Raw genomic sequence first — 17,255 nt, forward strand, 5'->3', positions numbered from 1 at the left:
TTAATTTAAACTTGGGACATCGGTGGAAGAAAAAACGAATATGTCAGTGGAAAGCTATATGAGAGGCGTTTAGCCTGAGCCAGCTATGGGACAATATAGGCTTAAAATAATTCAAGTACTTTTGATACACTACAAAATAATAAATTAAACAAAAGCCTATCAGAAAGAGAATAGATGTGGCAAGTTGGAAATAATTAAAATTCCCTGTATATGATGCAATAATAATTATGATGTTTGTAAATGCTCATAGATAGGCAAGAAACTAGTCAATCTTAAATACCAGTTCCAAGAACAAGGATAAAAATACTTTTGTATTTATACCGAACAGGATAACTATTTAACAAACAAAACGCCTAGTATTTTGCCCCAACTAACAGGACGGTGTCAAACAAAAACTGACAAAAATAAAGGACAAATTACTTTCTTTGAAGTAAATATCTACAATGGTTGAAATAAACAAACGGAGTCTATTTTGAGAATTTTACGTAACAAATGTCTGGCATTTGTAATATCTTAATTACTTTCGAGGAAATAAATTCACAATATCCAGAATAATGTCTTTTAAAGTAAGATTTAAATAGAAACGGATTTTAATATGAAAGTTCAAATTGCTAAGAATTAAGACAGATGCCAGAGTTGTAAAAGCGAATATTTATTTCTCTATTTTGTTGGCTATCAAATTGTTTCATTCTTGAGTTATTAAAAAATAATAGTTCGTCTCTAGCAGCATAATTGCCGTCCTGAAAAGTTGGAAATTTATTTACTAAAAATAGTACTTATTGAAAATTTCTGCAGTTTGTCGTTTATACACAGTAAATTGCCTAAACAAGTATTGTTTAGGCTGAATATTTGTATATATAACAACTTGAATAATAGTATCGGAGTCGCTTTCATTGAGTCGTGACGTCACATCGTCAATGTCGAACTCTGGATACATGTTAACGTTTCCTCATTCCGGATTCCCTTTGGGATTTTTCTTTTGGGGCGACAGCTAATATTATTTTTTTTTTTTTTTTTAATCAAATTTATTGTCAAGGCCTTTAGCCAACAAAAGGCTATGTCGGCCTCATAGGGAAACTCAAATTACAACAAAGTGTACAGCAAAATCTTAAAAAAAAACTAATTTTCTAACTGAAGGCAATTAAAATTTTCAAAAAACATAAATTAAAAAGAGAAAAATAAATTGAATATATTTTAATTTAGCATATTTACAGAAAAAACATAACTAAAAAACTTAAAAATTTTAATCGCCTTTTCAGAAAATGGATCACTCAAAATAACATTTATACTACCATTATGACAAAAAAAATGCTGCAATTGCAACTGTGCTCTAATATTGTTATATAAACTGCATTCTATTAAAATATGCAACAAATCATCGATTTTCGAGCATGAATTACATATCGGCGACGATTTAACACCCACCAAATTCAAAAATTTGCCGCAGGGCACATGACCGGAACGAACCCTGAATGCCGCCACTATCTGATCCCTCGACAGGCCTGACTCATCACACCAAGGGGCCCGAGACAGCGCTGGCTGCATGGTCCGGTACCAGAGACCTTTGGTTGACATTGTGGACTCAAAATGTTGCTTCCATATGTCGAAGCAACTAGATTTCATGAAAGAAATCAGTTCTGAAGGGTAAGGCTTGCTGCCGAAAGGTATACCATCCGATGCAGCTCGACCAGCAAGCCCATCCACAATGTCATTCCCTGAAATCCCTACATGAGAAGGAATCCATTGAAGTTTGATATTAATTCCTTTCGATTGTAATAAATGAATCGACTCTAGTGCCGCATAAGCTATCGGCATGCCTCGGACACCCGTGACACAACGGGCCAAATGTTGGAGAGCACTTCTTGAGTCCGACAAAATGACCACATCTTTGATCTCTATAGACTCTACATAAGAAAGTGCTTCAGTAATGGCTGTCAACTCTGCTCTCATAACACAAGCACCATCGCATAAATTTAAAATAGTTTTGTAATCATTTTGGGGGTCAAAAAATGCTGCTCCAACACCAGTAGTATCCTTGGACCCGTCAGTAAATATCAAATAAAAATCTTTATAATCAGAATTCAACATTGTCGTTACAATAGACTTTAAATTTTGTACACTACACTTACGTTTTGGAATATCAAAATGTTCAATCTTAGAATGAATACAGTGTTTAATATTAACAGACGATATCCAAGTATCAAGACTAAACATTTCTAAACTGCTACTCTTATGAACGACCATATCTTTATATTTATTGTATACATCAACTAAAATAGGTATTTTCTTATTCTGCCAGAAATGATTACTACCTAAAGTTGATAGCTTCTCAAGCAAGTCCACTGTTTGGTTATTGGCGAAAGAGACTATTCTCAACCAATACCTACAAGCTAGCCACTGTCTCCTCACAAACAATGGCGGCACACAGAGCTCGTTCTCCATTACACAAATAGGAGTAGTACGAATAAATCCGCCACATGCACGTAAAGCTCGATTTTGCAAAACATCTAATCTATTTAAATGAATATTAGCACTATTGCCATACAAAAAACTGGCATAATCAATCCTACTTCTTACAAGGGAAATGTACAACCTACGCAGATGTTTAGGATGAACACCCCACGAACTACTACCTAAAACCTTAAAAATATTAAGGTATTTGTAAACCTTCTCACAAGTTTCATTTATATGCGCACCCCATCTTAAAGATGCATCCAACCACAAACCTAAATACTTAATTTTATCGACAACTTTAATATGTGAGCCATTAATACTAATCTGAACATTTTCTCTAATCTTAGAACGACTAAATACGCAAGCATACGATTTAGATTCAGACAAATAAAGGCCAACACTCCCTAAACTATTTTGGAGAACACTTAAAGCAGAATTTAAAGTAGACAATGCTGGGCTTAAGTTATGTCTATTGGCAGACGTAAATAACACAAAATCATCAGCATATTGTGAAATAGAAACATCAGTTATTAATTTGCAAATATCCATAGTAGCAATATTAAAAAGTAAAGGTGAGAGAGGGTCACCTTGAGCTAATCCTATACTCGCCCGCCTAACTGTAACTTCATTATCATAACTCACAACCTGAAGATTTCGAGAATTTAGAAAGCTCCATAAATACTTGCAAATTAACCCACCTATACCAATTTTTCTTAATATAAAAATTAAACAATTAATATTTACATTATTATACGCATTACAAATATCAACAAAACAAGCAACTGTTGCCCTATTACTAGAAAAACCTATTTGGACACTCGTAACTAACCTAGTAAGATTATCTAGGCAAGAATGGGACCTTCGAAAACCTATGGTAGATGGGGAAAATAACCCTCGTTTCTCAACGTACCATTCAAGCCTTTTTAACAATAACCAGTGGAAAATCTTACATACACATGAAATCAAGGAAATCGGACGTAAAGAAGAAGGACTATTTGGATCGCGACCTGGCTTTGGGATCGGAATCACTCTAATATTTCTCCATTGACTTGGAATTATACCTTTAGCTAATATCGAATTGTACATTTGCAGTAAAAAAACTTTACCAGAAAATGATAAATGGTACATCATAGTATATGAAATGTTATCAATACCTGGGCTTGTATCTTTATGTTTAAAACAGTTCTCTAATTCAGCGAGAGAAAATTCTCTCTCAATGACTGAAAAATCATTCACGAACAAGGGAGATTCCTCCGAAGCCGAATCTGGGGTTAAAGATCGGAGCAAGTCAATACTCTTCTCCTTGTCTACGCAGCGGTTGGAAAACCGTCCTCCTTTTAGCCATCTCATCTTCCTCCACATGTCTGAAGCCGAAGTTTCATGATCAATGCTCGAACAGAAATCTCTCCAACCTTTGTTACGAGCCTTTTTAATAACGCCACGAGCTTGTTTCATTTTAGTTATGTACTCTCTGTAGTTATCAGGTGTAGGATTACGTCTTAAATTTGAAAGTGCTAAACGCCTCGCAGCCACTGCCATCGATAATTGAGAGCTCCAATAAGGCTTGGGTACAAATTTTGTGTTAGGGTCTTGACAAGTTCTAATCCAAGGAATTGATTGCTCTGCTATATAGTTAATTTTAGACTCGAACAAATCATAAGATTCCTGGATATCATTTTTAATATTCAAATCAGTGAATACAGCTTCCGATAATTCTTTGTATTTATTCCAATCCGCTTCTTTGAAATTTCGACGCTTCGACCAAATATGCGAAGAATCATAGCCATATTTAATTTTAATGAAAATGTGATCACTTCCTAAGGATTCATTTGTAACTTGCCAAGTCAGTTTTAATGAAATATCAGTAGTAGCAAAAGTTATATCAGGTGAAGTTTCTTGAATAACTCCGTTAACTAGTTTAATTCTAGTTGGTTTACCATCATTTAAACACACATAATCACGATCAAAATATGATGAATAAATTAATTCGCCTCTAGGCTCTGTTTTGTAAGACCACGCTAAATGGTGTGCATTAAAATCACCAACAATCATTGTTTCTGTATCAAATGAACGAAAGATGCAATCCCAATCATATTGAGAGGTGGTCAAAGATGGAGGACAATAAATGGAGATAATATTTGAAAGTCCCTTAATATTTAATATTTTGACAGCCAGAACTTCTATATTGCAATTAGGGTGGTTAAAACTTAAAGGCAAAATCTTTATGGAATTGTGCGCAATAACACATAGGCCTCCATATGAATCATTTCTATCCTTACGAAGAATGTTGTAATTGGTCATGGTAATAATTTTATTAACAGACAGCCATGTCTCGCTGATTATACAAATATGAATTTTTTCCTGACTTAATAGTAATTGCAACTCTGTGGATTTCGGATATAAACTATTTGCATTCCACTGGAAGATGTTAAGAGTCTTGAGTTGCAAATTGAAGGAACTATCCATTATTGTTAACCATACCTAATAACTTCATCAGGAATCCAACATTACAGTTATCGAAAAAATATTTCTTTAAATGCGTAACAATAAACTCAAAAGTAAGTTTTATCTTTGCTATAAAATCCATATTCGACCTCCAAAAACCAGTGATCTTTTTAACAATTCTCTCCAAACTGAAATCTTCCTCCTCATCTTTGGTATCAGCTTTATTAGCGATATCACTTTGTTTTAAAACTCTTACTTGTTTTACGTAAACATTTTTTATAGGCTTGGAAGTTGAAGGTTTTGGTTGAATAGATTTTTTCTTGCTGCTAACTGTATTTGGCAGAATCAAAGATATACCATCGTCTTCCGGGTTGTCGCCCGTCACATCCTGCCCTTTTATATGTTCTTTAACCGTAAGACCATCTTTAAGCACATCGGAATAAGATTTCACACTACTGTTGAATTCAGCAGATTGCTCTGTAGCTCTTACCACTTGAGACTCTAAACTATTTCTTTCAACTTTCATTTTATTCACAGCTATTTTGTATGTACAATTGAGTTCTGCCATAACACCTCTTATATTTTTCTCTTTCAAAAATACCGGACATTTACTTTTAACCATAGCCATGTGGTTACCTTTACAATTTACACATGTAAATTTAACTGTTTCGCAATTAGTGTGTTCACCACCACACTTTGGACATATCGCTTTTTTCAAAGGGCAGTAAAGCTTCAAATGTCCGTATCTCCAACAGTTGGAGCACTGAGTCACTGGGAAGGTAAAAGGTTCTACTTTCAGCCTTAAGCCATATGATGATATAAACGTAGGTAAAGTGGGACCTTTAACACATATGCGGACACTCTCACTTTTTACCCACTTTCCGTCTTTATCTCTCTTATTCAAGCGTTTTATAGAAAGAATTTCCATATCACATTTCAGAATATCCTTTAAATTATCCTCTTCCAGCTCAATATCTACATCTTTGATAAGACCGTATGATACATTTACCTCACTAGTATTTCTACATACCCATCCATTTTCCTTAAAATGTTTACAAGCCAATAACTTTTCTACTGCTGCATGACTCTTTACCCGAATAAGTACTTTAAAAGGGCTTTTGTATATTACTTTTGAAATATTCGCAACATCCTCCTTAAACAAAATTCTCGACATACTGATCTGTTTTGGTAAAATCTCTTTGGAAGTAATTGATACTTCATACGTCTCTTCGTTAATATTGTTAGGTAACTCTCCATTATTACGACTCGGATCAGCGATTTTTGTCGTAGCAGTGCGCAATTTCTTCCCCTTCTTCCCTACAGTCGTAAAATCAGATCCCAGAGAATCATCGTCGATGCTGCTACTGTCCTGCCTGGTTCTTTTATTATTATTTTTTGTATCCACACAGTCAGAACCTCCATAGTCATTTACAGTGCGAACGGATCCATCCTCGTCGTCACTGGAACTCTCCATGGAGTTTTTATATCGTACTGGCCGAAAATATTAAGAAAAAACTGTCTGCTTCGACAGCTGTCAAACACAATTTATTTTAATTTCCAACCAATTTTCTTGAGAAAAAACGACAAAGACACTAATAATTTAATGATTTTAAACCGAACACTCTTTTAAAAATAGTATACTCAACATTGGAACCGATAAACACTTCAACTTTTACCCTAAATCACAAATATATCGCGGAACAAACAGAACGCACGTTACTGCCACGACAATCTGTCAAAGAGTGTAATATTATTTTATAAAAGAAAAATCGCGCGGTGTCAATACTGGGTTGAGTCTTCCCATTTACGATTTTATTTTGTTAACTTGGACGAGATTTTGCTTAAAATGTATTGCAAGAGAAAAATAATTTAGAAAATAGTAAAAAAGTATTCATTAAATTTTCATGAATAGTATCATAGTTAAAAAGCTTTAAAACTGAACGTTAGTAAAAATAAAATGAAACTTAAAACAGCAACAACAACCAAACAATGAAAGAGAAAAGAACAAAATAAGACAATCGTGAATAATTGCGAACAGAAATACTCCTTTTAAAGCAAGGCATTGCTCTGTGCAGAACCGTTGCGCTTTCCTGAAGATTACCGACCCAATGTCATTCGGAGGCGTCGGAGCGATGAGAAAGACAGTCTCGCCTTGTCCAGGGAGATATTCAAAAACATCACCAAGCAACTCCGCGAAAATATCAAGCGTGAAGGGGCGACTGACAGGAACGATCATTTGTTACAGAGTGAGTATCGATTTTCGCGTCTGCAGTATAAGTTTTAGACGTTCATGTTCTTACTTTCCCAAGGAAAATACATTCGCCCAGTTTTATCGAAGACAATTAAGGCGTAAGATAGTATCAGTTTTTTGCAATGTCTTCCTTTACGACGATCTTATCGGAAAAGAAAGGAAGCGTTCCTTGTTGATTTAAAAGAGATTAAGTAAGCCAACGTTATTTTGAAGCGAGCTTTTTTCAGTTACCTGTCTCACGCAGACATCTTGTTTGCCGAGTTTTAATATCCATTAGGAAAGTTCAAACTTTTGATTGTTTATTTTTAGAGCATTGCATAAAATATATTGCTGTGCTTGTAAATTCGAATAAGTTTATCATTTTTATTTTACGACGTTCGTATATGGCTGGAAATAAAATTTATTATTATTTGTTCACTTGTGAATAATAAGCTATCGAAACATTCAAAGCAAAGAAAGAGCTAATTTGAATATTTGCCATTTGTTAACATCTTACAAATATCCCTAAGATAGTTATTAGGTTGGTATACAAAATAGAATCGTAATTAAAATCTACCGCGATCCTTGTCAAAGTAATTTACGTTCCTTTGTTTAAAACACTCGAGTACTGCAATAAAACAATTTATTTCTCAAAAATTGAAACAGATAACAGTTTACTATCCTTTTTCGGTCGCTTTACATAATTGAAAACAACAAAACGCCGAACAAAGTGCACGGGCAATGAATGTTAAATGATCATGTTAAATAATTTAAATTAAAATATAGTTAAGATACACTTTCACTCATTTACATTTAATACTGAATGATAAATCATTTCAAAATTATTTAGCTTTGTGTGAATCGCACTGATTTTTAGTTCAGCTGCTTTTGTGTCATTAGTATGTTTAAAGTTTTCGAGAACATGATCAACACACACTTCTATGTTACATTGACTTTTAGGATCTATGTTATATTTTGTGTTTTTCAACAGACAAGCCAGAGGAGTCTCGGCCCTATGTCACGTATCAGAGCCACCGGGATCATCACCATGAACACCATTGGGGCCCGTACTTCGAGGAGGAGAAGTACACTCAAGTGACGGCTCATGTCGGGGCTGAAGCCCTTTTGAACTGTAGAGTCGTCATGCTTAAGGATAAAACGGTAATTTTATACAAAAATGTGTTGTTTTAGGATGCTTTATTTAAAGCAATTCAGCTACTAACCAAATGATCAGACGAGAATAATCTGACTAGTAGGTTCCAAATAGCTGTGGACAAATTTTGTGCGAACCTGAAAGTTAAACTGCTAAAAAAACTACTTTTATTAAGTAGATTTTTTGTCGATGTGTTTATACAAATGCGATACGAAAGTCTAGAGTAAAAATGACGTTATTGTACAAAAGTACTAAAAACAACAAACGAATGTCTCTATTTAAACAGACGAAACAAAACGTCAATTCTGCTGTCAACTGTCTTGATAGTAAAAGTCCTTCGAACAGTTCTAAGAAAGAAAAGGGGTCAAAAGTAATATTTTCTAGCTGATACATATCGGTATAGTGTATGAACCCATTAAGTAGTAAGCGGAATCGATTTAACCCGATATTTAAAGCCGAAATGTCAGATAAAATTGGTTTACGTGAGGGACTATTAAAATTATTGGAACTTTATTTTAAGAGCATTCGTTTCGATGGTTTCTTAAAATCTTATGAGTCATTTTATTACTCGATTGAAACCTTATTTCTGCTATTTGCAATGTTCGAGAATATTACCAAATTACGTTCATTACATAGCTTCGTACAATCATACCAAGCAATTAAATCGGGCTCATAAATAAATTAAACTACAGTTCAATTTCTGGATTGCTTGCCCGAAGGCGTTTAATTAAGCAATCCATCGGTGTATAAACGTTGAAATTGGCAAGGTGATTCCGTTATATGTGTGGCAACACAAATATTTTCGCAGAATCCATCTATGTTTTCGTTTACTAAGAATAGTGTTGCGAGACCATCAATAAATGTCCATTGTTGCTCTCCAAGAAAATGAAAAGAATATTGTGTAATTTACTTCAATAGGTACAGAAAGAAATGAGTACATTCTTTTCATCAGCGAAGAATAAAGAAAAATGCGCTCACTTTTCATAAACCTAAAGGTTACGAGCAAAATTGTTTAGAATATTTCGAAGCTCAAATTAGCTTTTTGTAGAGAAATACGTCAAAGCGTTTAGTCTAATAATGAGGCGGGGAAATCAACCATAATTAACGCGGTGAAGGTTAATGGAGCAGACGAGAAAATTGTGCAATTTAAAAATTTAGGAACGGTTTTTCTTAGAGTCGGGAACGAACGAGTCGGAGAGAAATGAAGGAATATTGTAATTTTGTTAAAATTTTTATTGAAGTATCTAGTAGTAAAACTTGTTCAGTATAAAAAAGATACAAGTATTTTTATGTTGATTACATCTTACGACATTTTACCACAGACTGTAAAAATATTCTTACATCAAACGGTACGTTGAACTCTCAGTGATAGAAGGGTTTAAGTGATCATAACGTGAACTTTATCTCATGCCATTTTTGTACTGAGGTCACAACATGTTCACAACAATTTATTTTGTCCCCAGGTCATGTGGTTGCGCAACATGACAGACACAGCGCAACTTTTAACAGTTGGCAAGGCGCTATACGCCGGAGATAATAGGATAGCGGTTAAGTTCCAGTACCCCAATAACTGGAGGCTCAGCATGAATCCTGTGAAACTGTCCGATGCTGGCCACTACATGTGCCAAATATCCACACACCCACCTAGAACGATATTCACTAACCTCACCGTTCTACGTAAGTACATTTTACTGTAAGCTGTTCATACCTTGTGTAGTGCGTAGCGAAATGGAAGGTAATAATTTTGGCATCTTATGTATGCGTGAATGGTCCCTACAAGAGTGTATTTTAGACGCTGTACAACTAAACTAAGTATAGGATGTCTATTTCTCCTTTCGAGAGTTGTATCAATTCTAAACACGTCCCGATTTTCAAATTAGGATTAGCATACTGTAATTAAATTTTAAGCCGATAGATTACCCAATTAGTATTGCGTTGTCTATCTGTTGGCCAATGTTCTTAGTTACCACAAATAACGTTTTATTTTATAAAATTCTATACACAAAGGTATTAATAAGATTTCTTGTTTCCAAAGAGTTGCTCTTCCATTTTCGTTGAAGCGTCTAATTAAGGCACATTGTATGTTTGCTGTTGCTACATTAAAACCTTTTATTGTTTGTTATTTCTTTATTTCATTCTTTTGTGTAATTTGGCACGATAGTCTGTTTTGATCGACTTAGATATAATTTAAGAAAAGGTTTTTAAACATAAAAAATCCTGAATTCTCTTTTAAATATAATGGCTCTCAATTATGCCGTTCCCAGGCTACATAAATGATTAAAAGCAAATAAAAGTATTTATTTAGATTCCGTCCGGGGAATTCACTTTTTGTCAACTTATTTTGTGTCAACTGAAATAGAAAAGGTCCTTAAAAAGTAGTAAACCTTTTTGCGCCGACTTTTCAAGTCTTGTTTATTATACCCTTGGGAAATAAATGGATGATAATTATTTAGGTCCCCGTTATGGAAATAATTCAAAATTAGTTTGCGAAATTATGAACCTAAAAGTATGAAAAGAGCATAAAAATGTTACTACATAAATTTTATTTAGCAGAGACCGTCAGAGTAGAGAGAAATGTGACAATATTTTTAGCTAGAATAACAGACATTTCAGTTTATTTGTATTTTTGTGGAGTCACGTCTACTTTTCTTTGCCTGACAATGGCCTGATTGGGATTTAAAAAGGAATCTTAATTGCGGCTTCGAATGAGGTCACCGTCCCAAATGCCTAATATATTCTGGATGTTCTTTGCTAAGAAGTCGGTAACTATCTGGGGTTTTAGTAAGCGACAGTCGTGTCCTACAGATAAAAACATAAAGTAGGTTCTGTCTTTAAGATTTATTCAAAAGGTTTTTCTCTTCCAGCTCCCGTTATAACAATAAACGGTGACGAAACACACGATGTAAAAGACAGATTTTACAAAGCCGGTAGTTCTATAAAATTATCTTGTATCATATCAGAAGAATACGCGTCATCGTTATCGACGAAGGCGCCACCCGCAACTCCTTTGCCATCAACAACTCCTTCAACAACAACCACAACAACAGAACTAACAACTAAAATGAGTACAATATTCAATAGAATAGATATTATGATGAATAAGAGTTGGAGCGTTGAAACAACAACGATTACTTCAACGGTTAGTTTAAGTACTACTACTAAGAAAGTACCAGAAATGAAATCTACGACTGAGTTGACGACTGTTAAACCGACAGTGCCACCTGTCGAGAACAATATATACGGAATTGTTTGGAAGAAACAAGGGAAAGAGTTTTATGATAATGTTACTTGGAGGAATACTAGGTAAGTTTATTATTTATTCAAATTGCGACAAGGGATTTTAAAATTTTATTAACGGGATCTAATATACCAAAAGATTTAATTGAAAATTCATTGAGTATTATAATAGGCTATCCAACGTAAATTAAATTATAACAACATATAAGTCGTAGAACAAAATATTTAGTTGCTGTGCAATCACTTTGCTCACAAGATATCAACATAGAATTTAAATTCAACCAATTTGAAGTATTCACGTGAAATTCACTGGAATATTTCTCCTCAGAATATAAGCTTACCTTAACCCAGTCAACGTGATGTTTGACATTCGATATCTTCGGTTGAACGCCACTGTTGCAGTTCACAGCGCAGCGGAGACGACGTTTTATTAACGCATGGGTTTCTAGGGATTATTGGAGTCAAATATGAAAGGAGAACACTTTTCCTTTTATTCCTTTTGTGACTATTTGGAATTTCAAGTAGATTTGATGCTTGAATTTGATTACTATTGTATAAATTACATAACCGTAAAGATACGTGGCATGTTCGATCATTTTGTTTGAATAAGTTGTTCTATTGTGTTTCATCGGCAAGAAGCTTACACTTACGATACTGTACTAACGGATACTCGATACTTACGGATACTGTACTATACGTTATTATAATAAGTACTTTTTGAATGAACTGAAGTAGTGATTAAATGTCTGATAATCATTATAGAAATGATTATCAAACTTTATACTTATATAAATTTATAAATAATTAAAATTGAATATCCGATATGACTCTTACCAGTATTGTAAAGGAATTAAAGTAAAGCGAAGTAATTTGTTTCAGTTCCACAATCAGCGTAGCGTCAGCGTCACAGAACGACAGTGGGACGTACACGTGTTATTTGCAGAATCATTCGCAAGTCACTATCAATGTACATGTTTTAATTGGTAAGTGTCTCTTTTGTTTATTTCTGCGAAATTACCTTTTGGTATCAGAATGAAATTTTAGTAATGTTCGTATGCAAATATGACGCATAAAAATACGATTCGTCTTCCCTGTAATTTTTTTCTTGTTGAAAAATCTCATATATCTCACACTGTCCCATAGATAGATAAATTTCGTTTGATGTGTAATTTTTAAAACAGTCATTTAGTGACGCAGATATTTTGTTTTTTTTTCTTTGTATTTCTTGCTTAAAGTATCCCAAATTGGGCCAACATTAGTTGTTCGACATTAAAATTCAGTTCACATCACAAAACAAGAACTGAAGATTGATCCTATTTATTTAACGTGAAATAAAGCGGCAAATCCATTCCTCTATTGTTTTATTCGTCTATTATTCTAACTGTATAGAATATCGCAGTAGAATATCTAACTGTATTCCTGGAAAATTGAAGCTTAGGTTCGACAACATTATTATTCTGAAAGGGTACAGATTTATACATTTTACCATCTAAAACTATTTCAATATAAACAAAAGCGTTAGACATAAATTAATAATTTATTGCTCCCATATAACTCAGTTTGATAGTTGCGCACCCCAATTTGATAGAATAACCGAAACATATTGAAAACTTGGGAGAAACTTTAACAATATGGCTTCTCTTTATCAGGCGAGAATCAGGCTGCGGTACAACACAACACCGGGAACAAAGGAACACTTTTTTGGCAACCGAGAGACTTAACTTTGGTTTCTATTGCGGCCGTTCTCTTGTTCTACCACTGAACTTGAAAATATCAAAGACGTTTTATACATTCGCAACAAAGCTAGGACGCAAATAAAATATGTGATTATAATTAAGACGCTGTTTACCTAAGCAATGTTTTATTGAAATCAAAAGTTAGTTGAAGAACTGAGTGTGGATTGTTTCGCGTTTTTGATTTTAGGAAATCAAATATAAACTTTCATAAAATTAAAATTTCAAAGGCGCGGAATGATCTGCAAAATCATAATAAATTGTACGATACATTTGACCATGAATGGAGAATGTTACCTAATTTTGATTTTTAGCACTCCATATTCTCGTTTAAAAATAAAAAATACTGGTGAAAGAATTACTTCGATACGTCAATTAGTTTTCGATTTATAAGTAAAACAAGTTGTAACCGCACGACGCTAGCTCTCGGTGACGGTGTGACGTCACTCTACACTTGCTCAGTCTGGCTCACACAGTCCGCTTGCGGTCGCGCGCTCGGTGCGTTGAAATTATTCCTAAATACTTTTAAAAATGTTCAATTCAAATACTAGGAAATCATGTTGTGCCTAAATGCAATTTAATATTATGTAGGTAAGTACATAAGTAATAATAAATAACTTCATCTTATAATGAAACAATTTCTAACCGGATTGGTCGCGAGTTTATTGATTTTACTGTGGCAGGAAAAATGTAAAATCGATAGGTATGCGATTATTTTGGTTAAAAACTGTTTCATTATAATATGCAGTGATCGTAAATATCTAACACTAGCTGACCCGCGCCACTTCGCTTGCGTCATTTTTCCCCGTTATTGTAACATTTTTACTGCTGCTCTGCTCCTATTGGTCGTAGCGTGATGATATATAGCCTATAGCCTTCCTCGATAAATGGGCTATCTAACACTGAAAGAATTTTTCAAATCGGACCAGTAGTTCCTGAGATTAGCGCGTTCAAACAAACAAACAAACAAACTCTTCAGCTTTATAATATTAATAATATTAGTATATTAGTATTAGTATAGATTATTACTTATTATACCTATGTATAATATACTAGAAGCCGCCCACGACTTCGTCCGCATGGAAACCCTTCCCGCGTAAATCCCAATCCTTCGGGAACTCGAGGATAAAAAGTAGTCTATGTGTTATTCTGACTCTTCAGCTATATATCAAATTTCATCGTAATCGGTTCAGTCATATTTGCGTGAAAGAGTAACAAACATCCATACATACTTACATACCTACATACCTACATACTTACATACTTACATACATACATACATATACAAACATACGTACATACATACGTACGTAGTACACACATACGTTCATACATACATACATACAATGACAAATGTATGTTATTGTATGTATTACTTATGTACTTATGTATGTACATATGTACATTCTCACAAACTTTCAAATTTATAATATTAAGTAGGATTTCGGAAGCAACAAAACCTCTATTTGTTTCACAAATAATTCGCAATCATTATTTCATTTATTTTAGGTAGATTATCCGATTGCCCTTTTTAAAATCCTTTATCCATTTTATTAATCGAATAGTATTTCCTATTATTATAAGTTATTTTATACATAAGCGGACGAAAACACAACAAAATACTACGCAAGCTATTACACCTAGAACAACGATTGGCGACTTAATACTAAGCGGGACGCGGCCCGCGCGGCGCGGTAATGTAGTATGACGTCACAGCCGCTCACGCGGCTGTTAGCGGGACTCGATATTTTTCGAAACTTTGAATGCTTATAAAATCAAAACTAATCGGTATTTTTGACTGAAACAAAAACTAGTTTATATGTATACATAAAGGCTATACTGTGTCAAAATTTCAAGCGATTTGGCATACCTAGTAACATTCTCCATTAGATATAACTATAGTTAATTCTGACGCATGTAACTAGCTTAGAAAGAAGGCGAACTTCTAAGTCTGTTGTAAAATAAAATCGAATGTCGATATTAGGCCAATGTTTAATTATGAAATGCTCATTTTGTGAATTGCTGAAACACACAGCTGTTTGTATATTTCTGTTTTACAAGTTATCTCATGTAATTCACGACATTGCATAAAATGCTCATAAAATCTTTTTATTACATTTTTATTATACGTTGCTGAGTGATATTACGAAAAACGTTACACGAACCGAATTTTAAAATTGGATGCGTGCTTTTTATGTTCGACAACTTTTTAATCTTAAGATTGAAGGCCTGTTTCGGAACTGCCACGAAGTACATTTTATGTTGATGATATAACAACATGATATCGCTTCAAAGTATGAAGCATTTTTATTTAGCTATTTTAAAGCAAGCTTTTAACTGTATGAGTAAGTGTTGTAAGTATATGCTACTTCAGGAACTAGTTACAGCATAAGCGTGTGCCTTTATTAACGTCGTTAACTTTGTTATTTAAATGATTACTTGCTTATTTTATGTGTCGATTACAGCATAATTCAAGCACAGTGCACTTCCTGAAATAATTGTGCTGACGATCGTGTGATTGTTCATGATTGTGTTTGCTTTTCTCACAATTCAGTTGCTACTGAGAATAGTAACTGTATGTAATTCATGTTGTAAAGGTTGAAACTCGTTTCTAAAAGCTATCTCACTTAGTGCATATATTCTAATACAACTCTAAAAGGCTCTCTCATTACTACGACATTTACTCATACGATTATCGTTTATTCATGTAAATTTTATTTACGTTACAATTTAAATATTGTATATTCAATGTAACTACACAAAGTGTATTTAGTTATATTATTGTAAACTGTACATAACGGATTCCATTATAAATAATATAATACATCGTATAAATAAGATCCGTATAACAGCGTAGAATAAAATATACTAAACGTATTTTAATACGAAATGTACAGTTAATGCTATTGAACTTCTATTTGTAAGGAATAGAAACCTTTCTTGTTTGTAATATAAAATAAGGTTTAAAAGGCGAAGCCAAAATAGTACTAAACTCTAAGATATTTTATATGTTGTTGCACATTTTTGTTAATAATACACAAAATCTCTCATCTGTAAACAAAAAAAGACTATGTGTTAAATGACTGTAAAACTATAAATTAAACTTAACATACCTATACTTAAGAAACTGTTTTTATTTATATTTCACCGAAAACTATTCCTTTCCTATCCATTAGATTGAGAATGATAGGAAAATAAACTTGGCTTGACACACTACCCCGCGCACAATACTTTACAATCTAAAAGATATATTTGTTATTAAAAACGCATAAAAGCCGGATCTTATTCTAATAACCTTAAGATCTTTACTTTTTTTTACTTTTTTACTTTACTTACTCATAAAAGTCCCACTAACCAAACAGAAACCATAAACCTTTCACCAATCCACCTCAAGCACGTTCCATCAATATCCATACAACAAAAAAATTGTCCAACCCTCGTCGTTTATCTTCAAGAACACTCGTCTAACCCTTCGAAAGCCTCATGAAATGCAATATACCGATTTGTATTATACCTAGTTCTTCGCGGACGATATTATCTTCACCTTACAGTGAGAAAATGGGATAGGGCGTCGTCGACGTAGAAAATCAATTATACAGCTGACTTCAGACTGTAATAAAGACTGCTGATGTTTCTATTAACAATGAATTTATATTTCTTGCAATTTTCGTCCTGTTTTGTAAATGTGAAAATTTAAAATATATTTAAATAAATTTAATATAAAAATTAGTGACCATAATAACTGGGGAGCGATTTCCAACTGCTAACGACTATCGAGAAATTGTGTATGAAGAATTGAAGGGCTATAAATTAGCGTATATCGAATTCTCGGTAGTCAATAGTGACTATTGAGTATACCATAAAAATTATAATTTCTTTAATTTTGCATCTTTTAACTGAGATAAATAATAGTAAAATGTTGTTACTTCCGTACATAGTGTTTTTAAAATCTATTCGCTAATTATTTTAGTTACAATAATAAAATTAAATAGCCTCCTTCAAT

The 17,255-nt window shown here is 33.6% G+C and overlaps 1 protein-coding gene across 2 annotated transcripts in view; it reads left to right on the forward strand.

Annotated features, from left to right (window-relative positions):
• The window catches only part of LOC142978981 (uncharacterized), a 47,205-nt gene extending 32,293 nt beyond the window's left edge, over nucleotides 1-14,912 (forward strand). Inside the window, exons 3-8 of one of the 2 annotated variants that reach the window (XM_076123642.1) lie at nucleotides 6,975-7,145; nucleotides 8,121-8,290; nucleotides 9,746-9,959; nucleotides 11,147-11,585; nucleotides 12,399-12,502; nucleotides 13,169-14,912. In XM_076123642.1, the coding sequence (XP_075979757.1) occupies nucleotides 6,975-7,145; nucleotides 8,121-8,290; nucleotides 9,746-9,959; nucleotides 11,147-11,585; nucleotides 12,399-12,502; nucleotides 13,169-13,281 (1,211 nt within the window). In that variant the 3' untranslated portion in view covers nucleotides 13,282-14,912. The remainder of the gene's footprint in view (nucleotides 1-6,974; nucleotides 7,146-8,120; nucleotides 8,291-9,745; nucleotides 9,960-11,146; nucleotides 11,586-12,398; nucleotides 12,503-13,168) is intronic. The other variant, XM_076123643.1, reaches the window with a different exon arrangement.
• Nucleotides 14,913-17,255: the final 2,343 nt, after the last annotated feature.

This window comes from Anticarsia gemmatalis, chromosome 15 (assembly GCF_050436995.1).
Source record: "Anticarsia gemmatalis isolate Benzon Research Colony breed Stoneville strain chromosome 15, ilAntGemm2 primary, whole genome shotgun sequence".
NCBI lineage: Eukaryota > Metazoa > Arthropoda > Insecta > Lepidoptera > Erebidae > Anticarsia > Anticarsia gemmatalis.